This window comes from Pithys albifrons, chromosome 7 (assembly GCF_047495875.1).
Source record: "Pithys albifrons albifrons isolate INPA30051 chromosome 7, PitAlb_v1, whole genome shotgun sequence".
Classification (NCBI taxonomy): domain Eukaryota; kingdom Metazoa; phylum Chordata; class Aves; order Passeriformes; family Thamnophilidae; genus Pithys; species Pithys albifrons.
Genome location: NC_092464.1, coordinates 34,901,694 through 34,928,183, shown reverse-complemented (window position 1 = coordinate 34,928,183; position 26,490 = coordinate 34,901,694). Strand labels below are relative to the sequence as shown.

General features: G+C 41.4%; 1 protein-coding gene across 1 annotated transcript in view; it reads left to right on the top strand.

Moving 5' to 3' along the window:
• Positions 1 to 11,553: 11,553 nt before the first annotated feature.
• JAZF1 (JAZF zinc finger 1) overlaps positions 11,554 to 26,490 on the top strand; it is a 186,821-nt gene continuing 171,884 nt past the window's right edge. Inside the window, exon 1 of the mRNA XM_071560109.1 lies at positions 11,554 to 11,835. Within this exon, the coding sequence (XP_071416210.1) occupies positions 11,721 to 11,835 (115 nt within the window). The 5' untranslated portion in view covers positions 11,554 to 11,720. The remainder of the gene's footprint in view (positions 11,836 to 26,490) is intronic.

Here is a 26,490-nt window from a genome sequence, read left to right as displayed (position 1 = left end):
AATGAGGCAGAAATCATCAGTATCTCTTCCAGTTGTTGTACCACTTTGCTCTTGCCTTGACTGACTCACAACTGCTGGTCTTTATCCATTGCAACCACTTTCTCCTGCTACTAATAGAGCCAGCTTGGTTCCTGAGTGTGGAAAAGGGGTAAAAATTACACTGATAATGTACTCTCAAATGACCACTTATATGCACTAAATGGGGGGAAACAACCAGGTACTGTATGGAACTCAGTAAAGCGACAATCTTCAACCATTGGAAATTCTCAGCTAGGTGAGAATACTACTATCCAAAGGGTACCTCCTCCATTTTTAGTAACAAATAAGACAAAATTATTTTGTCATTAGAAACACTGAGAGGCTTAATATCATTAGCATAGATCTTAATCCACCCCCAAGAGATGATACTAGAGCATTTCTATTCTATCCACAATTCAATAAACAAAATTGCATGGGTCAGGCAGCACTGTGACCAAAAGAGAGTATGTTAACTGTTTCCATACAACCTCAAAACTGAAATGAAAAAAACACTAGGCAACACCTGGTAATAAGAAGAGTATTGAGTATTAATTAACAATAGATTACCACTAAGCAGTAAAGAAATTTTGTCTTCTTCAAATCAAGCTGATAGTTTATGGTCCTTAAAGAATCACTGACAACTACCATCCCTGTGGTACCCGACACTTTCCAAAACTGCCAGAAGTAAAAAGGAGACAAGACTCAAGAGGGAATTCTTTAAAACTTCTATTATTCCAGTGAAAAATTCTGGCAATGTGAATGTGACCTCTTTGCATGTCTACTTTTCCCCTACAAATGAACAGTTGTGAGAGAATTGAGCAGCATCACTCACAAAGTAAGAGGCACCTTTCTTGCAGTGAGGGATATCAAACCATTTGGATGAGCAGTGCTGGTCTGGATTTACTTAACCAGTCCAGTAAAGTTAAATCTGATGACTATGATTATGCAGATACTGTGGTGAGAGCATAAAGTTAAGCATGAGAACTCTGGTCTGATGACTCCAGAAACAGATTTAGCCTGGAGCTTTCTATAAAATAGACCTCTCACCTGAAAATAGCCTGCACAAGCACAAGTCTACTTTTTAAAATGAAGAGGGGTTCTGGAAACATGCTTAAATTAGTAATAACAGTTGTTTTCAGAGATAAATAATCTGTAGATTCACTAAGGTCCTTAAAACTCAGCATCATGTCAAATACTCCCCCCTGAAACTTCAACAGTGGTGAATAAAATAAAAACCAATTTCTTCCACTTGATCAAACTGTCTGCATATCTCATACACCAACCCCATTCTTTCTGGGTTTTACTTGTTCTGGCCTATTAAGATAACATTTACAGCAGCTAGAGAAATACTATCACCTACACTAGGCTCCTGCACTTCTCCAGAAGTCATTCTTTTTCCTCCCACATATGTTGCTGGGAGGTGGAGTGATATGGCATGCAGACCTTTCTAAGAGTTCAGCAGCACACTTCACCTAGGAAATCATTCTTTCAAGGGTCAAGCTGAGCCATCATCATTGCTGTTGTGTAACATCAAAGGTGTACATGACACACACTGCAGAATCGAGGATATTGCCTAAGTACTAATAGTCCTTTGAATATGTTTATCAAACACACCAACATCCCAGAGGAAGGAGGAAAAAGGATATGGCTTCTGATTTCTCAGACAGCAGAAACAAAAGAAAATCAGAACAAAACAAAAATAAAGTGAATAATAAATTCCTCGCAGCCAATCTTATTGACACTGCAGATCCAACAGAACTGTATTCAGAAAACATTTGTGCTGCAAAGTAGCTGTGAACTTCATGTAAATCCACATAGGTGTGGCACCCCTCTGACTTCAGCTGGGGTTAGTTAAGGGATATGGGAAAGGGATCCATCTGATTTCTATGATCAATGTCTAAATCACTAGTGGAAAATCTGTGGAGTGGAGGTTAGGATATGGACACAGTTCCACAATGCATAGTCTGATCTACTCTTTTCTCTGAAATCCTACCCCAAATGAAAGCTCCAACAACTTTTGTAGCTCTGTAATAGTTTACTTCAGCTGAAAGAGTCCTTCTAATCTACATAATACACTAAGCTTAAAGACAATTAAGCTTAATTATTCTTTTCTGTGTATAAAAATTTACTGTGATGGTGCTCAAAGGACAAAGCAATTACCAAAAAAGGCTAACCAGAAACATCTGACTACTAATCCAGTGAGGAGATGGAAAGAAAATACTGTTACATACCAAAAGCTCTAAATTAAATTATATTTTTCTATGTTTGTATATCAAAGAATCATTTCAGGTTTACCATTTAAGAGATGATATTTCTGTGTACTTCCAAGAGACCACTGTGAAAATGCAACTTCTCAAGCTACAGCTAAGCTGGAAATGTGCTACACAACCCAGCTGAAGACAAAGTGAGAACCTGCCAGTGCTTGAACACATTTTTACTGTCATCACAGTAAAAAGGAGTCAAATCTGTCAAACACATATGAAACCTCTAATTCCACTCTTTAGTCACACATCTGTAATCCCAAAACTATATAAAACAAAGTATTAAAAATAGATGTAGAACAAAAAAATTCATCACATTGATGATCCTCTTTCAGAAAAAAAGCCAGGCAAGTTTTCTGCTCATTAAGTTCTCCAAGTCTTTTCTTTCTGGTACAATTTTAGGTGTTCAAATTCCATAGTGGAAGATGGATTTGTACAGACAATGAACTAAGCACAAGCAATCTGAACTCCAAACTAGAGCACAAAGAAATGAGTGAACTTTTGCAAATAATATCTGTTCTGTGTGGTTCATGTACAGGAGAAAAGCAGGGATAAGGATTCTTGTTTCACTATGCCCTTTGAGAACTTTTGGGAGGGCTGTCCATGATCTAGTTACAATATAAACATAGAAGTGGGGAAAATCGCTGAAAACATTGGGATTCTTACCTGTAAGGATAAATAGGCACTATTACAAAGATACATTTCCATTAAGAGTTTTCTAGGAAACAAACTGAAAATGAGTAGGGCTTAGGATATTGGGACTTTTTGTTTGTTTTTCTTTTCTTTTTTTTTCTTCCATCTTCTGTAAGATTAAGTATCTCTATACCCATGGAATATTGCTTTTGTCTTTTATAAAGTGTAGTTTGAAAAAATTGGTTCTGGACAGTCAGCAATTTGTTTAGGTTGAAATATGGTGAATTGGCAGGATACAGATATAAAAGCTGGAAGTAAGTAAGATGTTTCAGCATTCTACCAGTGCTTTATAATATCTTTTCAAAATCCCTCAAATCTATCTTTTTTATCTCACATCTTTCCTCACAAGATGTTCCTGGCATCTAACATAGAGGCATGTTAGCTTCTTTTGTTTCATATGAAATATCTAAATCAGAAAATGTTCTGAAGAATGAGTAATGTCCAAGTTTGTTTCCAAATACTGCATTATGCACAGGCACTTTTGTTTGTTTATTTAGAAAAAGACCCATGACTTTCTGCACTATGATGACTAGTTTTTTTGTTTATGTAAAGCAGGAGCTTCTGCAGCTGTTTACAGACAAAATTCTCCAAAGCAATGAATACCTAAAATCACACTGAAGCCAGTGACAGAATATACACAAGATCAGTGTGGGTTTCAAGTAGTTATGTATCTCACAGCTTCCAACCCTTATGAATTGTTATCCAGATGAGGGAAAGGATAAATGTTGTAGAAATATGCTGATTTTTTTTATTTTGATTTTTTCTTTTGAAATTTTAAAAATGTAATAGATATGATTTAATACATATTGAAAGGTATCAGAAGAGTCCTTGAAGTCTTCCCAACTATGCAGTTGGGCAGAAAAGCCTTCCTTTTTGAAAGAAAAAATGGAGGCTTTGGGTCTGCTTGACACTTTTCTTTGGTGAGCATTCATATTTTACATGATATGGAATTGCATCCCTTGTCTAGGATGGTAGACAGCAAATACTGTCTGTGAAAGTGTTAGATTTCCATCCTTGACTCTCTTTCCCATGTTTCTCTCAGATAACTGCTCACATATTTTCTTCTGATTCCTTTTAAATTTTTTTAATTACTGTGCTACTGACCTGCAAATTTCCTAATTTGGGATTTTTTGCACAGCACAGTTGTAACATTCCATTTTAATGTTCCTGAGATTTTACTTCTTTTATTTCTGTTCAATAGTTACTTCCAACTATACAATGTATTTGTTGATTTGAACAGGTAATTCCATGTAAACTATACATAGCAATCTGCTCAGGGAAGGGCAGCGAATCCTCATACGCCCTCAGCTCTTATTAGAGAACTACCTAAATTTTCACTAGTTGATGTTCTCCTGTTCTTTTGTTCAGAACTGTAGTGGCCATATTCACTTCTCACGATCCATTTAATGATGACAGGTGTGTTATTTGCATCTCTAATTTAAGCTGTCACAATAAGCACATGATTATTAGACAAACCACTCTCAGTGGTGATAGAAACTGATTTGTAATATTGTTGCAGCTCAGCTTCTCAGTTCTCGACAGAAGACCATTTGAGAAATTCCAAAGATGGAGGTTTCTTTCCTTTGCAAATGAGACTTATTCTGAACTCTGGATCTCCTTTTCAATTACATCAGGCTCCATGGTCACTGATTGCTAAGTCTCCTGTTAAAGTTACCTGATTTCCTTCTTAGAGACTGCAATCCATCCTCAGTGCTGTAAGTTAACTGTATGTCCAAGCCTTCTTTTCCCTCATCTAACTTAAGAATGAGAAAAAGGTACATCTTGTAAGAACAGGGAGCATTGCCTGTTTAAAACTGGGGGTTCTCTGACCCTATATGTGATTTAGCAAGTGGATTTTTGCTGGCATCTATCCCTCAGTGTAGAATTCTCCCTGTCACTGGTATTCTTGGCTCAGTGAAGAATTTTTACATGAGGAATTCTCAGGCTAAACAGAAGAGAGTCTGTTCTAATTTGCAGGCTGTAAGATACAAAGCTCCCTGTGATTGGGAAATCCAGAAATGAAAGATCTGGATTTTCCTAAGTAAATTTTTATTTAGGGCAGAGGAACAGGTGAATAGGAAGGAAGACATGAGATGGCATGAAACCATATGGGATGTGTCCCATGTCTTTGCACTCCAGATCAGTGATGTAAGTTAGAGTTGCCTTATAATTGCTTTAAATCACCCTGTAACTACAGCATCAAAGGATAAGAGAGTCTGACACTGTCATTTGTGATGACACTTCTATAGCAAACACTAATGCTCATTCTTAATTAGGACTTTTTTTTATTTGACTTCACAAATTATTATGTCAGCAGATGCCATAAAATCTGGTTTCAAGCTAGAAACTCAACTTAGGAAGTAGAAGTGGAAAAGGCAATAATTTTAAAATTAGAAATTTCTCTATTTTTGAGGTGCAGTAGAAGCTACTAAAATGAAAGTTTCACTCTATACCATTAACATTCATTAAAGAACAAATCTGCCTTTCATTGAGATAAACTTACAAAATTGTGTTACCTTTCTAGTCAGTTATTTTCAAATGCATGTGCTAATTATTTCCCACCATCTGAGTGAAAAGACATAAAACATGTCAGCAAAGTATTCCACTACAATCCGTAGTAAGAATAGAGTAGCTTATTCAATACCTATGCAATTGTGGGTTCTTACTTAAGACCACTTAAATAACTTGCATTTTTTAATTCCAGGGCAGACTAAAACCATAATATAACATCATGTTAGCTCCAAACTTCCTAAAGTAGTCAAAACAAAACAAGAACATTTTTTTTGTGGACTACAGGCAATTGGAAATACAGAGGTAGCTTTGAACTCCTCTTTATCTGAAGCTTTGTCCTCTGAAAATTCAGTCTCTCAAAAAGTTCAACTAAGCCAGATTTCTATCTATTGTTTTGGGGCATCTGGAACTAGTGGGGAATACAGCTTAACATTTTGTTTTTTCCATTGCACCCTGAAGCTATACAATGCACTGCCAAGAGAAAACTAATTCAGCAGTATAAATTAAAAATAGGGTTCTTGTGACACAAACTGCATAAATATGTTTTACTTGTGCAATTATTTTGTGGCAGTGATATGTCTCTGTTATAAAATCTCTCCAAATTATGTGACATTTCTGATACGGCCAGTATGCAGAGGCAAGCAGAAACTATATTATTAAAATTGTTACTAAAGAATGAATCAGTAATTTTTAGGGTAACATGAGGCCAAATATTTCTTTGTAATATCTGATTACCCTTGATTTATTTTTTCTTTCGGTAGATATTGTCAAGTATAACTTCATTAGAGTAAAAACCAGAACATGAAATTTTAAAAGACTGTAATTTTTAAAAGTTTCGCAGATTTGTGTTATCTTTGTGCAAGAGTCATAACAATCTCCTCAGTAATGCTCCACTATTATAAATTCTGCTAAAACCAATACTTAACCTGTGCTTTAAATAAGACTGAAGAAAGTATTGGCTTTTCCTTAGTACTTGACAGAGGCATGGTGTCTTCAGTAAAAGCCTTATCACCCTTAAAGAACCAAAGGTAGCAACTACCAAATTTACAGATTCAGACCTCTAGCCTTCCAGAGAGCATTAAGACAGAATAATCAGCTTTCAGGAATCCAGAACAGTATGAATGGCTGGTAGCAACCTATCCACAGATAAGGCCCTGCAGTTACCATAGTTAATTATCACAGTCTACCTACTGTGTTATTACTAAAAATTGGCTATTAGAAGTAACAACAGTGAAAAGGCACTGAAAAAGGTCTAAGAGCCAGACTATAAAAGGAGATAAGGGATCCAAGAAAATAAAACATCAGTTTAAGGTAGAACTGAATTACAATTACTCTAAACACATTTCTTACTTTATCAAAATGGACTTAAGATGAGGCACAAAGCTATTAAGTAGTGAAGAAAAGATGTAGTCCTAACATGCATTTTTAAGCAGGTAATCAGATGACCTAGAAATTACTCAGGCAATCAGCTGTCAGCCTTGTACAGGAGGTCTGAATAGCAGAACATCCTTCTCACGTGCAGTCCTGCTTTTAGTTCTGCCTAAGAGTCTGTCTAAGATGGAATGATTGTTACACTTAGGATCTTAGTGGCCATCTAAATAATTTCTTCAAAAACAAATCAAATAAGGCCCACCAATCATTTGAGCTTTTTCTGAGCTCCATTTATTTGAAGTGTCCTTTACAGTAGCTATTATCACCTCTAAAACGGATCCAGTCAGCAATTAGCCCTGGCTTGACAAATTACTTGGGTCTAATTTCCATTTATTTCTCCCAATTAGCAAAATGACAGGGCAACTTCAGAGCACTTTGGCAGTTTGTCATAGTTGTCTAGTTCTCTATCCTAGTAAAGTGTGAATAAGAAAATGCTCCTAGAACCATAGAATGGTTTGGGTTGGAAGGGACCTTAAAGATCACCTAATTCAAATCCCCCTTGCTATAGGCAGGGACACTGTCCATTAGACCAGGTTGCTCAAAGCCTCATACAACCTGGCCTTCAACACTTCGAAGGATGGGGCATTCTCAACTTCTCTGAGCAACCTGTACCGGTGTCTCACCACTCTTAAAGCAAAGAATTTCCTCCTAGTATCTAATCTAAACCTATCCTCTTTCAGTGTAAAGCCATGACCCCTTGTCCCATCACTACATGTCCTGGCCAGAAGTCCCTCTCCAGCCTTCTTACAGGCCCCCCCTTCAGGCACTGGACGGGGCTTATAGGGTATTCCCAGAGGCTTCTCTTCCCCAGGCTGAATAGCCCCAGCTCTCTTAACCTGTTTTCATAGCATAGTTGTTCCAGCCCTCTGATCAACTTTGTGGCCCTCTTCTGGACTCTCTCCAGCAGGTCCACATCCTTCTTATGTTGGGGACTTCAGAGGTGGATGCAGTATTCTGGATGAGGCCTCAGGAGAGTGGAGAATCCCCTCCCTTGACCTGCTGGCTATGCAGGATGCAGTCCAGGATACAGTTGGCCTTCTGGACCACAAGTGCACATTGCCGGGTCATGTCAAGCTTCTCATCCACTAACACCCTCAAGTCCTTCTCTGCAGGGCTGTTCACAATCTAATCTCTCCCCAGCCTGTACTTGTGCTTGGGATTTCCCTGACATACATGTAGGACCTTGCACTTGGCCTTGTTGAACTTCATGAGGTTTGCACAAGTCTACATCTCAACCCTGTCAAGGTCTCTCTGGATGGTGTCCCTTCCCTCCAGCATGTCATTGGCAAACTTGCTGAAGGTACTGCCAGTCCCACTGTCCACATTGCTGAGAAAGATGTTAAACAGGTACTGGTCCCAATACTGACCTCCAAAGAACATGTTCCACATTATGATCATTCATAATAAATGAATATATTCAAAATAGATTGGATTGGATACTGGTAAGAAGGTTGATAAAATTACTCTGTCTCCCAGATGCTAGAGAAAAGAACAACAAGTAGATGAGGAAGAGTGTATGTTCTTTCTACAAACACCACTTATTATCAGAATATAATGTATTTTGTCTGTAACACAGATGGTAACGTGAACAACAACAGTGAATCATGGATGGGAAGAATTAATTGTGGGGCCTTCTTCACTGGGTCTGTTCACACCTGTCTCTCATGAGCCTGGACAACAAAACCACAGGCAGAAATCTTTTAACCACTCTGGGAAGAAAACCCTTTTTCTCTACGGTAGAACGGGGAGAGTGTTTCAAGTGCTTAAATCATAGGGAAAAAAATATGAAGTGCTTCAACTCTCCTAACTTCTACTGAAGCCATCAAAGTTGAATAAGTACCAAACCAGGCTCTGTAGAGGAGGAGGTGTAATTTCATTGAAAGATACTGACCTAAATACTTATCCTATGGGATACCAATAACTCCTCACTTTCCAGCTCTTCTTGACTATTGCAAGAGTTAAGTGCTCTCCCTCGCTTAAAGGTGCTCAAAAATCCTAAGGATTTAGCGATTAATGAAAAGAGACCTGCAGCTAACTGGACAAGTTCACACATCAGAAAGCAATCATTACATTATCTATTACCAGCTGGTGGTTAACAATGGATGTTTATTACTTGTCAGCTACAATCCTGCTTTGATTTCTTTGTAGGTGAGCAGTGCTCTTTGGCAGTAGCCATTAAAAGTTATTGGTAACAGCGCAATGTCCATCAGTTTTGTTTCATAACAGACTAAATCATGCATCTATTGACCTTCATAGATTAGCCACATGAAATTCCTTACTTTGATATTCATTCTGCTTAAGTTTGATTTCCTGCCTTAGAAATTTTCTGTTGAATTATGCTGGCGATCAACACTAAGACAATTCCTACTCATAATCAAAACAAAAATGTAGAATCTACAGTCCCAATTTTGTTAACAGTGTTGAGGATTCATGCTTACCAAAACTTCTATAGGTTTAAAAAGGCCTATGCGTTTGACTCCACAAATTAGTCTTAAAACTACAATTTATTAGGGAAGATGCCTATCTTAGCATTTTACTCCTCTTCCACACTCACTATTTGTTCCTTTATGTCTTGATCACATGGGCACTTGCAAATACCTGATTTTGTGGTATTATTCATGACAGCAACTTGTGTGGCATGAGTTTTCAGAATTATGGTCCTAAGTAGGAACAACTCCTCCTTTGTTGAGACAATTCCCAGTGAACAAGTTTGTTTGTTAACACCAGAAATGCAGTGAAGAAATTAGAATAGCAATCTGTGAAGTAGCTGTGCTTGAAACAGGTGGACCAAATGACAGATGTACCTCTGTATTATTCAAAAGAACTAGACATTTCCATGAAATGCCTAACAGCAGCAGTTCCTGAGCCCTCTAGGCTAGAGGTCACATGAACCTTGAAAACACACTGTGGACTATTATGTATCTGTGTTAACATTCTTTTTTTGACATGTAAAATCTACAGTGGGGTCAGTTCCGCACATGCTGTGCCTCACCTAAAAAAAGTCTACTGCACAGGCTTAAAGGATAGACCCATGTGGGTAGAGCCCTTCCCAAAATCTCCATTTGTGAAGCCTAGCCATGATGGAAATTTACAATATTGTTATAGTTTTGCGTTTCAACATCTCATGGCTATGCAAACTCTATTTACAAACTCCAGCTCTGGGTGTTGAAGTAAGACAAGGCTTCTTTATATGGTGTTTTTCTGGAAAGTAGGTTTTCTTCTTGCTTCGTTTTCTTTGATGTAAACTAGAAGTGGATTCATACATCAAGAAAAACAGAACTGGATAAGGACAAAACATTAGAAAAATATTAAAATGAACATGTAAGAAAATTACTAAAATGAACTGTGAGATAAAGCTTGTTTTCTCAGCACAGATGATGATCGCAGTTTCTCTGATATGCAGGAAACTGGGAACTATCTCCAAGATTTTTCATGCTTTCAACAAATGCGCAAATACTCATCTTTCCACTCACTAACCGTTCTACTACATTTTTAGGATTTGTTGTTCTTTGGCTCCCTTACCAATGTTAGGAACATCCCCACCTACAATACAGGTAACAAGACAGGCAAAGGCTAGGCTTGCTCTAGTGCACATGCATGATTTCTTAGAGATGAGAACAGCCTGGGACTGTTACCCGTCACTGGGATCAGTGGAACCGCTTATGTCTGTACAATTCTGAGTCTTATGCAGATTCTGAGGCTTTTTTTAGCCACACTTTTGCTCAAAAATATTAATAATATTGTAGAATTGTATAAATACGGAAAAAATATTATAAAGCAGAACTGGGGGAGAAAAACAGAGAGCCTTACTGAAGAGCAATTTTTTTCCCTTTAATTTTAAATAAAGCTGTCTGCGAATTTGAGCCTAGGGAGACCTTCATTAAAATCAATTAATCAGACAGCCTCTCTGCTGAATAGCTTTCTGGAGACAAAAAGTCAAAACAGGATTTGGGAGTGAGGTGTACGCAACTTCTGCTTAACATCCCCCTCCCAGGGCCGCAGCCTCACATCCCTGACCTGTCTCAGCGGGCGGCGAGGGTGGGAAGGATCCATTCGGGAATCCGTGACCGGCATCTCAGGGGGAAAAGAGGGCCGTGGCCCATCCGACGGCGGGGAGACCCCGGTACCCCGAGCAGGTGCCCAGGGCCTGCGGCTCGTCGCCGGGCAGCTGAAGATTGGGTTTGGCGGCCTCGGCCCCCCTGGGGGAAGGAGCGACTGCCCCTCAACTTAGTGACCTCGGCAGGGCTGTCGTTCCCCTCCGGGACGGTGGAGGTGACAGCCGCGTTAGGAGCCAACCCCGCCGGCCAGGAGAGCCCCTTGGGGCGAGCACCACCTTTCCGGCCACAGCACCTACACCGGAGCATCTCCCCTAACCTCGCCGGCCGCAGGAGCAGCCCCCAGCCCAGCCACCATCCTCGATAGGCTGCGGGGGAAAGTTATCCGTGCTCCCACCCAGCCCCGCGCGGTGCCGAACGAGGCGGCGCGGGTGCCCTGCTCCTCCCGCCGCCGGCGGCCGCCGGCGGGGCAGCACAGCTGTTACAGAGCCGCGCTGGTCCCTCCTCCCAGCTGCGGCTGCCTCATCTCCCCCCACCCAGCCCGTCCCTCCCCTCCGCCGCTCCCGACGCTGCTGCTGCTGCCGCTGCCGCCGCCACCTCCTCCTCCCCACCCCCAACCTCCCTCCCTCCCTCTCTCTCGCTCCCCATCTCTCTCTCGCCGTCCCGTTCCCCCCTTGCCCCCGCCTCTCCCCGCCCTGCCGCCGCCGGCCCTGGCAGAGCAGGCACCGCAGGGGGATCTCGATGTAACACCATGACAGGCATCGCCGCCGCCTCCTTCTTCTCCAACGCCTGCAGGTTCGGGGGCTGCGGGCTCCACTTCCCAACCCTGGCAGAGCTCATCGAGCACATCGAGGATAACCACATCGGTGAGTGCCCGCGGGGCCGCGGCCGGGGCAGGGCAGGGCAGGGCGGGCGGGGGGCGCGGGAGCCGCGCGTGCGGCGGCGGTGCGGTGCGGGGTGGGGGGCACAAGGTGCAGTGGGAGCCGGGGCGCGGCGGCCGCCGGGGAAGGGAGGTCGGTGGGCGGGCGGGCAGGCGGTGGGCGAGGAGTGGCCGGAGCGGGTCCTGCGGGAGACGTGGAGCGCTCCTCGGGGAGGCGGCGGCGTGCGGCGCGGCGGCATGGGTGGGTGCGGGGAGGCGTGCAGCCCGCCGGCCCTGGCCAGGGGGAGTTAGTTTGCATTGGCAGGAGGGAGCGCAGGAGCCCGGAGGAGGAGGCGGCGGTGGAGGAGGAGGGAGGAGGACGGGCACAGCACGCCGCCTGCTGCTTCCGCCCCGGCGCTGGCTGTCAGGGCTCCGGGGAGGGAGGGAGCCGCCGCCGCGGCAGCCATTCCGCTTCCTCCTCCTCCCGCCGCCGCCAGTGCGTCCTGTCAGCGCTGTTGCTAGGTGTGGCGGCGAGCACGGGTCGCGCTCCGGCCGCCGCAGCGCGGGAGGCGCCTCTCGCCAGAGGCACCGGCGTGCGGGAGCCCGGGGCCGGCGGCGCGGGGGGCGTGGAGGGAGCGCCCGGGGCCGATGCAGCCCCAGGGGCCGCGCGGCAGGGGCGGAGGTGGCCGGGCCGGGCGGGACCCGCTGCCCTGAGCCGCGGAGCCCAGGCCGCGGAGGGCAGGGCGGACCGGGCCGGGCAGTGCCACGGCGGAGCATCACCTGCGGCTACGCCTGCCGGCCCCCGCTCCCCCCCGCCGCCCGTCCCGCCAGGGCCGGGGGGGGGCGGGGACGCGGCGGGGCCATGACTCGTCAGTGCCTTCCCGGCGCGGGCGCCTCATGGGCGGCGGGCGGGAGCGTGCGCAGGGCCGACGGGGCCTGCCTTCGGCAACACGGGCGGCGCCCGGGGCAGGAGGGGTCGGCTCCGGCCAAACTTTCCCTCTGCCCCCTCCGGCGGGACCCGCCTGCCCGGCCCGGCCTCGGGCGTGCGGCAGCGCGGGGTCTGGCCGGCAAAGCATCTCGTCCGCAGCCGGGCACGGACCGCACCTTCCCTCCTCGGCTTCGGCAGGTGTGCTGCCTTGGCTGATGCTGCCCCTCTGGAGCTTCACGCCTTTCTTTGCTAATAAATGGCAGCGCTTAAACTGTCGAAAGACCGAGCTAGTTCTTTGAAGCAGACAAAGTTTTAAAACCGGGGGGGGGGGGAATACAGAAGTTTTAAGTACCCAGGGGCCAGAGACTCACATGTTTCACTAGAAGTATGAGGAAACCAAGTGCTGCTGCAAAACTATGAGGCTAACATGCGTTTCAGTTTATTAAGTTTTATTAAGCCTGCCTGAAAACCTGAAAGAAATTACTGAAGCTTAAATTGCGAGTTTAACATTGCATTCATGTGGTGTTGTAGGTCAGTGAGATGAAAGGTGTGGTTCTGCTAATTATCACGATGCCTAGTATGAAGTAACAAAACCACATACCACAAAACTCTGTAATTTATGACTCGACATGGTGCAGGCATACCATTGTGATATTGCTGGCGGTTCTTTTTAATCTCAGATTCATAGTTTTTCCTATACCATGCATCTCATTACACCAGAAAAGCTTAGGGGAAACATTTTCCCAAAATGAAAGTTCATAAGTCATCTTGTGCATCCCCTGAGTGGATTATCAGCCCTGAGGTGCCACAGCCCGCAGGGTGTTAGAAAAGATACAGTTCGCTTCGTGTCTGTGTGTTGCTGTTTGATCCCTAACCAGCGGTTTTGAGACTTCTCCACAGAGAAGACAGCTTTATGCTGAAATACTGTAATTTTTAATAATTGTGTTTAATTCTATAGCCAATATTCATTACTTTTGCCTTATCTCATGAAGTATGGATTGCACCCACTCACATTTAATAGCATATCATTTGCCAAGACTTGCAGGACACACAACTGAGACTTTGCACATACATCATCACACATGCAGCTGATTTGAATACAAACTGGTGGGGAAAGACATAAGGTTGCTTATGCGTCATTATTCATGTTTCACCTCCGTGTGACAGCAGGTTGAACTTGACCTGCTTGTGAATACAAGATGTAGCAATGTTATGTTATGTGTATGAAACACTGAGAAAATCAATAGGGAGTTGAACAAGTGACACTGAGTACGGATCCCAGTTTTTCCATGATGGCTCAACTCTATGGTTTGGGGTATGTGAGGAGCTGCTGGCACAGCCTGAAGACTTAGAATCTGTGAAAACTCACCAGATAAGTGCTCAGCCTAAAGGTGATTAACCTTTTGGAAGGCAACTGGGAAATAAAGAATTAAATGTCTGAACAGGAGTTTACGTTGGAATTACTTTCTCAGTAAGCTAATGCAAACAACAACCAGTTTTTGCTGTCATACAGGCCTAGAAATGTGCACTGAAATTTGTTGCTTTAAAAATTGACTGTATTTTTTTGGCATATAGAGCAAAGAGTAACATGCCATATAAAAATAAATTGCTTTGGGCATTCTGTGTGTGCTGCAGGAATGAAGAAAACTTGATTGAGTTATATTCCATTATTAGTTTAAACTGAAGTGGGTGTTTGCTAGGCAGACAGTGTTACAATGCAGATAACAAACTTGATGCTGCAAGCATCTGTGAGTGGGGATGTGTGCATGGCACGGGCTCTAGGTAGTCTGGCTGCTGCAGTGCTGCTGCTCTGCCACATTTCATGGGATAGGTTAATTGTTCACATCATCAGTGGAGCACTGGTAGGAATGTGGTTGTTTTTCAGAGCTGTATTGTGGATCTGAAAAAGTGGGAGTTAACATTTATCAAAGGATCTGATCTTTTTTTTTTTTTTTGCTCAGCCTAGTCAATAAAGCTCAGCTTAGTATCAGGAAATAGGAAACAATGGGAAGAAACTGATGCATAGGAAGTTCACCTGAACATGAGGAAGAACATCTTCACTATGCAGATGACCATGCATGGGACCAGATTGCCCATACGGGTTGTGGAGTCTCCCTCAATGGAGATGTTCAAGAACCATCTGGATGCAATTCTGTGCCATGTGTTCTAGGTTGACCCTGCTTAAGTTGAGAGATTGGACCAGAGGATCCACTGTAGTTCTTCCCAGCCTTACACATTCTGTGAAACTGTTGTGGCATTCTGGAGACAGAATATATTTGTTTTCTGAGCAATTTTGCAGCTGCTTTCTTTACTCAATACTAATGAATAATCATATGCTAGTGAAACAATTAAGTGAACAGTGGGGGTTTTTTCACCTATGCCTTAGTGCCCAACTGATAAATTATCAGTGACTTGAAAAACCATAAGTGCATATATCCTGGGAGAGTTGTGGCCACTGGATGAAATATTCGACTCTGAGGTGGTGCTACATGCCTAATCAGCATATCAGCTGCTTTCTGAGTTTTGCATTTATAAAGGCTTGCAAAGAATTGGGCTAGCTAAGGAGTAATGCTCTGGGGTCTTTAATAAGGCAGGCCCTACTGGTATCCTCTGCAACAAGACCATGTTCTGTAGTCTGTAGCAATACTACCAAACAGTGTATTCACATCTTCTGTGGCTTACAGCTAGAAATGGACGTTGATTTAAAACTGCTGCTTTGTAACTGCTCCTCTGCCAGCTTTTGCTACCACCATGTTGTCCAAGCAGCCTGGAGTGGTGTTACCTTTTCTACAAGTATGCTGAGAAGAGGGGTTTTTGGTCTGCCTTGCTACACTATCTCCCTGCCTCTTGGTTTTGTCTGCTCTGATCCCTTTCAGGTAGTTTGGTTGACTTTTTTGACGTTTCCAGTCTGGTAGTGAAAGGCAAATTTACTACAATTTGCCAGATTCAACACTGTTGAATGGAATGGACTAAATCCAGTCAGTTCTTCAGAGTACTTATCCAGAAAAGTGAAAAAAAACCCAAAACCTCCAAACCCACCAATCCCTGACTTCAAGTATTTAGCTGTGACAACGTGGCATTATTGTATTTCTGCTGTCCTGTAGTGTCTTCAGCTATTATGTTAGGACCTGCACCTCTGGTCCTACGGAGTGTTTCTGAAAATATGTTTAAGTCTTCTGGTGCGTTTTCAGTTGCTCATGGAAGTCCATGAAGTCCAAAAGTAATGCTTTTCTTCCCCGCCCCCGCTCCCCTCCATCCCCCCGTTTGTTTCTCCTTCCATTTACCTATAGTTGAACTGCATCCTTTAGGGTGTCAGGTCAGGTAGCATCTTACTTGCTAATGCAAAGTTTACTCTGATGCCATAGAGACAATATTTAAACTGAATCTCTTAATCAAATTTGTCACTGTTGATTAATAACCCTGGGATTTCAGGTGTTAAATCTCCTGGGACGAGATCATGAGAGAAGTGCAAGTCTTCAATCATTCCTGTTCTCACCCTAACAGAGCTTTCACTATAAAGGCAGTAGGATGGGAAGGCCAGGAATTATATTTCTGCATCTTGCAAAGCATTCAGGAGACACAAACAAAGGCAGAGAAAGGGAAACTTGAGAGAAAATTGGGAAGAGAAGGGAGAAAAATCTATGGCTGGTTGGAGAAGAGATCCATCTTGGGTCAAAACAACATCCATTTGTTTGTTTGTTTTATTTTTTTATTATTACAAATGCTTTGCATTTGTAGTGAAATATTTTAAAATCAGATGAGGTTGTTGCTTGTATGAGCCACTGTCCGCTTGGTTCGTACGTACTGACATGCCATGTGCACCTGTGTAGCTCTGTGACTGATGTGAGCAATCCTGTTTCTTCTGAGACTCATTGAGGAAATAGATGTGGATGAAATGAGTGTCTGAACGTGTTGTGGGCTAGAAGAGGTGGAAGAGTGGATATGAAGAGATACAAAAGATAAATCTGAAGACTCTTACTTCAGTGGAAGTAGAGTTTAAGTGTATTGCACTTAAAATGGTAGAAGAATTTGAAGGGAAGAAAAAAAAAGACCATCCGCTTGTACAATAATTGCACAAACTCATATGGTTGACTGTCACTGAGCATGTCATCATATAGCTTCATCATAAGAAATCCTGGTGTTTGGGGGGGGTATTTCTGTAGCATTTTAGTGGGGTATTTCTGTAGCATTGCTGCCAGCACTGGGAGCTTTGATGCTTTTTATCAACTTTGACTGATTCCCAAGTATTAGGATGGGTCCTGCAACAGAACAGTACTTGCTGTGGGAGCAGAGACAGCTGCTAAGTGGTAGGATTAGCAGGAAAAATAAAACTTCCTCCATAAAAAATAATTGCAGAAGACAGACCAAAATCTTGCATATAAAATACTACCCATCTGGAACATTCATGTCATATAGAGGGGGAAAGAGATGTGAAATTCCATGTCTGGTGGTAGCTTTGACATCTGTTGCCTTTAGTGACTTCAATTTTTATTTAATATTATGCAGTCAAGGGGCCAGATTTCACAGCAAAAAGCTCGAGTAGTTCAGTAATCCATTGGCAGAATGCATGCAGCTTGCTTAAAGTTCTGCCTTTCAGTATTTTCTCAGAAATGCAAATAATGGTTTTGTAGTGTCATCACTTTGATAGTAAAAGGTGTTGAATTACGAGCTGGCTGCAAGCGCATGTGAAAATAGCATTCGCTACTGCTAATATGTGTGCTTTGCTCCTCTCCTGTGTTGCCCAAACTTCCACCAGCCTCTTGGATAAAGTGCAGTATGACAGAGGTGACAGTTTCTATATTGGAGACCACAGCATGTAGTCTAAAACAAGCATAAGAAGATGCAACCATTGTGTCTTGCTAAAGATGAAGATGAGGGGCTACACATCAGCGTTTATGGAAAGCCTGGAAAACTTAAATCTGTATGACAGATTTTGTGTGCTTAAAGCTGAACTCTTCAGAAGAGTGTGAACATCATTTAAGTGGTTACCATCCTGTAACTCTCTCTTAGAATTTGCTCAATCTGTAATTTAACATTTGGAGCGGAGACAGGCTGTTTTGAAAAGGTGGTAGATCTTAACCTAAGGCTTTTCATGCTGGCAGTGATGTGGCAACTAGGTACATGGAATGCTCTGATCTGTATCTGGAAATCGGAGGACAGACTTGTGCTTAGTTGCCAGTAATGTGTATGAATGTGTGTCCTTGTGAAATAAATGAAAAATCACATGTATTTACCTCAGCAGGAGTACTAATTACTGTTCATGAGAACCAACTTTTTATGTTTATGGCTACACTTATCTAAAGTTCATCCTCTTCCCAGTGTTTCTAGAACTGTATTTTTTGTTACTTATCAAAAATGCATTTCACAGTGAGGTGGAAGGATCCATTTTCCAAGGATGTTGAGTTTTCAGTTTGCAAGTTAGTGTGGTGAGGAAGGCTCTTCTATTGCAGGAAAGCTTCTGACTAAAAGTTCTCATCAGCACTTTTTCCTCCCCATGTACAATCTTAAGTAGAGCGGGTTTTTTGATTATTTTGTACCTACAAGTCTGCTTTCTTTTGCTCTTTGTGTTTGAATTTAAATTGTGATAAAATGTAAATGCACCAATTGTACAAGTTCTAGAATGTATTAATTGTATGGAGGAAAATGGAATTGCCATTAAACTTTGACTAAAACTTGACTTTTGATACTCAGGTGACATGGAATTTATTCTTGTTTTGAGGTTACTAAATACATGGAGGTGAAGGCATAAAGTGTTTTAATGGTGTAAAGCTTGAGTGGTATATTTTCTAGGGAGAAAGAGCTGAAAATGAACATGTGTGAACATGCTGCAAAACAATTTTTCCTTTTTAAGACTGAAGGTCTCATGTGAAGCCAATAGCAATCTTCCCTTTTCCTTCTGCCTGCTGGAGTCGCTTTAGGTAAGGCCCATTGCAGGGCTGTGTCCCTATCTCTGGTAGGGATTGCTCCTCTTGTATGCCAGCAGATGGACACAGGAGTCAAAAATGAAAGCCTGCAGAAATATTTTGTAACTTGTAGCAGTAGCATTACACTTTACCTGTAAAGATACCTACCTTTGGGGTGAAATTTATAGTAGTTATTATATCTCCTCTTCAGGCCTTGAGGGCATGTTTTCATAGCTAACCTGCAGTCTTTATGAGAACAGTAAAATAATCGGGTGGCTTCCAGTCAAATTACTGGTTTTTTTCACTTCATCATTTCTTGGGGAATGTAATATTGTAAAATAAGAAAATCATATAATAAAAAATAATTTGAGAAAGAGATGATGCTAGAAGATGAAGAAACATCTGTTCAGGTGAGACAATCTTACCTACCATTCATTCCTGTTATAGAATATAATGCAAACACAAAGAAGTGATCCGAAATATTTTGTGTCAAGCTGCACAATACTTTAATGCAAAAGAAACAAGCACTAGGCTTCTGCCTGCTGTTTCCAGTGTATACTCCGTTGCTCCTGAATGTGCCATTTTTTTCTTAATTTATAATTATTTTTCTTGAATAAGCTGTTTTTCACTGAGAATTAATTTGATTTCTCTCTAGTAAGCATCAGACTTCAGAATTTGGATGATAGCCATCTAAGAAAATAGATGCTATGTGCAGTTTGAGAAAGACAGAGACAAAGATTTTTAGTGTTAATTTGAAATGGCAACAATTAGAGAATTGATTTGGTAAATCAGCTGTGTTTGACAAAAAAGAGTCCTTGGTTCTAAAGGACTGTCTCAGAGAATTAACTTCACAATCAAAATTAAACAACGAATTCCTGTTAGTGTCTAATTCTATCTTGGGACTTTTGAAAGTGCTTTGGATGAGTACATACTGTTTGTTATACTTTAGTTATGAGGTGCTGGATCAGTATTCAGAGTTGTAGTATAGAAGAATTATTCCAGCTTTTGGTTTAATGGTTTTCCTTTGCTATATATTTGCATTCCCTGAATTCTTAGCAGGCTCCTTCATAACTTTGTGCCATGATAAACAAGGGGAATGGATTTCTTCGCCAGAGATGCTGATGACACTGAATTGCTGTTTGTGTGTCTGATGAGTGCGCAGGATGGGTACATTACTACTGTGAAGTTTCATTTGAGATGCTGTAATTTATTAAAGACTGTATTGACTTAAATACAGATATTATTTGTATCTTTTTCATGTTCCAACTTGTGCTACAAAGGGTGGAGTAGACATAGAAGAAATGTATCAGTTTAAGGGAAAGAATTGAATGGGATTTTGAAGGCAAGTTCCTGAGTTCCTCATGGCCAGAGATTTATTTATTGGGGATGAATTTTGAAATGTTTCTTCTGATTTTGAGAAAGATTTCACTGTATACTAATAAAGACCATCTTATTTGTTAAAATGTTGGGGGTTTTTTTTGTGAAAAGTTGAGGAGTTTAATTTTGAAGTATTGGCATTGCTGAAGCTGCTCCAACAAAATGTTTTTTTAGTTTTAGAAAATATTTGGACACTTCTAAAATACCTGCCCTGACTACTTTGTCAAACTTAAGTATGCTGCAAATGTTTTGTTCCTTACGGAAATAAATTTTTTTCCCCAATGTGTTATGACAGATAGTAAATATTCTGTGAATAAATTTTGAACTGCTAAATACCCAAGTTTGCTGTAAAAAGGAGAAATAGGTGTAAAATGTCACCTGTTTCTTTATCAGAGTTAATGTAGTCACTGTCTTACTTTCTGGGAATTATCCCAATAGAAGCCATAACCCAGGAACAGGGAGGTGGTACATTTAAGATGCAAGAGATGTAGTTTCGCTGCTATATGAGACGGCAATGGATACATGAATGTCAGCTCAGCCCCCTATGGGCATTCAGTGAAGAACACAACATTGTTTAATTATTTCAGTCATTTATTTTGATGTAATCCTGCTGTGTATCTTCATCAGTGTGCGTGTATTAGTGCTATGGAATTCAAAATTCATGTAAAGACTTCATGAAGACTTCAGATACTTCCATGCTGGCAGGTGAAAGCTGCATACCAGTTGATTGAGGTCTGCCCTTGCTTCTGTTGTCTTCAGATTGAAGAACTGACATTAATAGAAGTAAATCTAGAGACAAACTTTCAGGGAAACCCGGGAAGTTAACATGTTTTTGTAGAAAACTGTTGAAGTATTGCAGCTTCTGTAACTTGCTGTTGAGTTCAGGAGTGTATGCTGTCTTGCAGGTATTATTGGTGGTAGTACTCTGTTAACTGCTGGGTGATGTAGAGTTGTTAAGATCTCGATTTTGATGCAGAAAATAAGTGAACCACTCATCTCTGTTTCAGTCTGGGACCAGGGAGCTTTTCTTCCTGTTTGTCCTGTTAAGCTCAGGGGGTTGCCTGCAGAGCCTTCCTCCTGAGGCACCAGGTTTTCACTGTCTTGATTTTTTTTCTTTTCTGCATAGAGTAGATGGTGGGGAAAGATATGTGGAAAATCCACTAAGGAAAACCCCAAATAACTGCTTTTCCTAATAAGTTTGCTTGGACCGTATTGCGAGAGCTTCCTGCTCACTTAATAAATATGCTAATGTGAAATAGATTTGTGGAAGGTGAGGGGAATATCTCCACAGCAGTGACAGCATGTAAAGGGGAAGAGGCTTGGGAGTATGCTGTTCTGTGCACTCAGGCTGAGGGTATTCATCAGATGCAGAGTACCATGGATGTGACAGGATACTAGGCAGTTGACAATAAAAAATTAACTAAAAATCGCTTGGAACTACTATGATATTTGGAGGGAAAAGGAAAGCTAAAATATGTTTAAAATAAAATCTCATGGTTGCACAGCCTTCAAATGCATTTCAAATATTTAAACATATACAATAAAAATGAGCATTCATTTATAAGCTTAATCAGTGTTCTGGGTTAATAGTGGGTTAATTGATAGCTGCATTTTTTTTCTCAACTGTAACCTGACTTTTTCCTTTCTTCCTTTTTTTAAATAGAAAATGTAGTTCCTGTAGCACTGCCACCCTAATTCTGTGTTATCCCACTTACTTCAGAAATGTGGTGGGTATACAGTTCATGAACCCTTCTGTTCTTGCTAATGGCACAGTATTCCAGCCACAGAATTGCTTACTACCACCAAGCGTTCTGAAAATGAAAGAATGCATGTTCTATAGTAGCAGGTGTGCATAATTATTGAACGCATGTTAGTATTTGCTTGTAATCTCTAGTGGTGTTGCATGGGAGAACTATGGCACAGAACTGAGTACACAGTTTTCTAGAAGTATTGTTAACCTGGTGGTGTAATAATTTAAAATTTTTTGTGCAGTTAATATGTGCCATTAGACTTGTTATATCGATAATTAGGAACAGTAATTCATGCTGTTTTTCTACTTGTGTAATTTTAAAATACTAATTGTAATTGAAGACCAAGTCAGTGTTTCTTTCAGAAGCCTACAGAGCTGGAGGTGGTTAGAATAAGAAGTGAGAATTGAAGAGAGGAGGTTAGGAAGAGCCCACATACTAGTGCAGTTTTGGCGAATTGAGCCAAGATAGTAAACTGCAGAGGTAAGAAGAAAAACCCAAACCTTCCACTATCTGTAGTTTGGGAGGATATTTGTGTGGGATTAGTTATCCTCTAAAAACATGACTCTAAAAACATCGTACAAACCAGCAGATGAAATTAATTTTTTTTTCTTGTCTGTATTGACCTGTGGAATAAAGTTGGACCTTTACATTTTTCTTCTGTCCTAGCTTTGCTTACTAAATGAGGAACATTCAACTCCTTCTCATCACCTGCCAGCTTTTTTTTTTTTTAATCAGCCAAGCCCTGACTGGTGGTTGAAGGAAAGGCTTTATAAATTCCATACATATGTGTTGCTGTCCATGGAGAAAACTCCAGCAATGTTTAGCTTTTGATAAGCAGTTATGCTTAGCAGAGCATTCTGCTATATATGAACGCAGACCACAGACTGTGTTTCTTGGTATCCCAGAGTGGTTTACCCTTTGCGTAGTAAGTACTCACCTGGAAAGATGTTACACATGCATTCTGTAGTAGAGTTGGTGGGTACCTGGTTTAGGTTTTTTAGGGAAATCAGAAATTGCCTACTGTTCTGTTACTGCTTTAAAAAAAAATTAAAATCTGCATCAGGTGTCTGCGCTCACCTGCTGCTGACCCTTCTGACTGTTCATTCTGTTCTCTTCTCCTGTTGCTACACAGATGAGTGGTTGTTTGGAGCCTTTCTATCGTGGCTGCTGCTGCTGCTTTTCTGTCCTGGAACTACTGAACTGCTTCATCCTGTAAAGTCTTGAAGCCTTCTTTTCTTGTGAATGCTGATTGTTCAAATTTATTTTTGGTGCTCTGTAGAGCATGTGTGGCTTAGGAACAGGAGACTGAACACATATGTAATAGTAGGATATACTGTACTTGTATTGTTCAGGCCTCTGTGTTAGTACATTAAGTGTATTAATACAGAACGTGCCTTTCTGACAAAACAAAGAAGCAGAGTATAGCAAGAAGTAAAGATGAAGAAATGTGAAATTGAAGCAAGGAATAAAAGGAGTATGTGAAAAATAAAGGAGCTTGCTTTCTTAATGAGGTCTTGGTTGAGGTTTTTGAGTCTAACAAGCTGGACAATTACCTGCCTGAACAGAAACAGTGGCTTTTCTTTCTAGTCAGGCACATCTCTAATTCTGGAGCAAGTATACAGCCACTCACTTCCTGACTGCTTAGGGGTTGGATGCTTGGGGTTGTTCAGGCAGTCTGCTTGAGGCATGTACTTGATGAGATTCAGAGCTCTTAATGGCTGTCATAGGTATGCTTAGTTCACTGCCTGCAAAGGCCTTATCTAATTTATCCTGAAAACCTCTCTTGTTCATACAACTAAACACATCCTCATATCAGATCTTTTCTATAGGTTATTGTAACTACCTTTTCAAGCTGCCTCTGTACCTCTTTTTTTTTCCCTCCTCTGCAGGTGACCTGTCACGGTGCTAATTTTTAACTCATTTTATGTGGATTGTGCTCCTTAATAGCAGCATTAATGATCTGGATGTGGATAACTCTCCTCCGTATTTTCCTTTTGAAACAGAACTTTACATATCTGAGACTTGAATTTTTCAGCTTAGCTTTGCTGCTGAGAATACTGAGAACTGAATGCTCAATCCAAAGGGCTGGGTTCAAAGCACTGGTTCTGTTACTGAATGTGTGTGCTGAAGCACTCCTGAAGAAGAAATAAGCAATCTCCTTCTCAAACATAACATATCCTCTTCTGTTCTTCCAAGAATACAGTAGACTTTCTATCAAGGTCAATTCTAAAGCCATCCTGTTTGGGGTTCTTGGATTCATTAAATGTAGGGCTAGTGGCCATCCGTCTCAAACAAACATTGTTTTGTTGCTGTTGTAACAGAACTGATTTTTTGCTTTATTTTTTTTCTCCTTTTTCTCTTTCCAGTGGTTCCACAGTAGAACAGATTTCTTTTCAAGATAATAAAAGCTTTTCCTTCTGGGTAACCTTTGGTTGCTTTCTACCTTTTTTTCATGGGTAGGTGGCTTAGTAGAATGAACCTTTTAATAACAGTGTATCGGGGAGGCAATCTGTTTTTGTGGGCCTCCATTCCTGACTTGTTGCTCATGTCCTTACTGTGAGCCTTGCTGTCTACTAGTTGATGTGGTGTCATGGCTGTGCAGTAGGATGTGGAAAAGGATTCCTACACACAAAAGAGCTAGTGAGTAATTGTGTCCTAAGCAGTATGAGTTAGTTTACCTGGGCAGAACATACTTCTGATTGAGCATATATCCATGTGAGTTCCATGAAACAGAGCTTGCCTGTATGGTACGTCATGATAAGACATCATATGTGCAAGAGATACCAGCTGATGTGGAGACACAGGCACTGTTTGGTGCCTCTAGTTGTGCAGGGCTGTCCATCCCAAAGCAAAGCGCAACTGTTACATTGCTCTGTTTGTAACACTTTGACTGTCACATGCCTAGATACACAGTTTACTTTGAGAGGGAAGAGCTGGTGTTTTGCGAGATGACCTGGATCCTAGGTTTTGCATAATCAGCATAAAATTCTTTTTTAAGGGGGCTATTATTTAGGAAGTTCTGAGCTCTTCATCTTCTGAAAACTGATGGTCTTTTGTGGCGTCTCATTTTAGTCCTGCGTTCCTTTTAAAATTGACATACATGGTTTATTTAAACAAAACCAATCGTACAAACCTGTAGTCCTTTTACAGATTCTAAACTGATCTTGGCAGCTTTTCCCACCTGATGGACTGAGGAAAGAGAAGACATGGTAGCAAGATGTAAATCTGAGTAGAGGCAGCTTCATCCTTCTTTCTTGAATGCTGTTTCTGCAGCTGACACAGAGGAGAACACAGAGCTCTTTCTGTGCTGGAGCACATATTTAAGACCATTGCATTTCCAGTGATTTGATGGACTTGTTAATATGGTAGGAACTTAGATGTAATTTTATTTCTGTTGCTTAGGATGTGTTGTAACGGTGTTGTGCCCTTCAGAGAAGGGCTTGAATAACACATTGGCTGGCTTGGACAGATGCAGACTTTAGCAGATATCTTGGTTGGAGGAGAACAGAGAAACATCTGTATGTCTGCCACAAAAATGTAGTAATAATGATATATGCTGTTTAAGTGCATGTTCATCAGTCGTGTTCAAGTTCTCGGATAACCGCACTGATGGTCGACGCAATTTAAAGAATTAGATAAACGGCACAGTGGTATTTTGTGGTATTTTAACATTTGAGCTTGAATCTGGGGATCAATTGCGGGTATTTCCTGAGAGGGAACATGTCTTTACATGTTTTGTGATCCGCAAGTCTCATGCTAATTGTGTGTGTGTATGTGGTTGGCTGATTTTTGTCAGTTCCAGTGTTGAGGGAGCAGTATATCTAGAGGTCTCCTGATGAGAAGTAAAAGTTTTCTGATAAATGCTACCTTTTCCTGTTGATGTACACTTGCGGTGTCAGCATAATGGTGCTATTTTGAACTGGCTGTAGGAAAATGAAAGCAGTGTTCCATGTTTCCTGAGTGTCTATTACCAGCATTGCACTTCAAAGCTAGCTGTGAATACAAGGTTTCAGGACTAGGTTTTCCTTTTCGGCATATATGTAGTGTTCCCAAAAAGTGAAGGTGTCAAAAATGAGTTCTAGAAATCAACAGTGCCTTACCGCTAGATGGAGATTTCTGCATTGTTTCTAACTTCCATAGTTTCTTCTCTGCGCACAGCTTTGAAGTTAGTTGATCTGGATCAAGGAGTTGGAGTCCTATATTTTTACTTGCTATTTCACACTGCTTTAGCTGACTATAGGTAAACAGATAAAGCATTGTCTGTGAGAGGTATACATATACACTTTTCTGTATATATATGGACCACAGAGGAAATTAAGTTTGTTAATTAAATACAGTGTGGAAGTAGAATTTGCATGTTTTTGTCTCCGTGTAAGCGTGAACCAGCATTACTGGTGCAGATTCTGTTTAACAGGGTAAGGGTAAGGCCCTTTGCAAAGCAGATTGGAATAAAATCCAAACTACTTTTATCTGCACAATGCTAATAGATTTGGAGTTTTATAAGATTTGTGTTACTTGTTTTCCCATCTAACTTCCTCCTTCTATGTGGAAGGGTTTTTTGTTTGGTTGCTTTTTTGAAATTTCTGCCACCTTTCCCTTTTTTCTGAAATCTTTCAATTGTTGTTAAAACTGGTGAAAATATTAATTCTTTGCTTTTCTGCATCTGTCCATATCACTGTAGAAGTGACAACATTGTTCTGTAT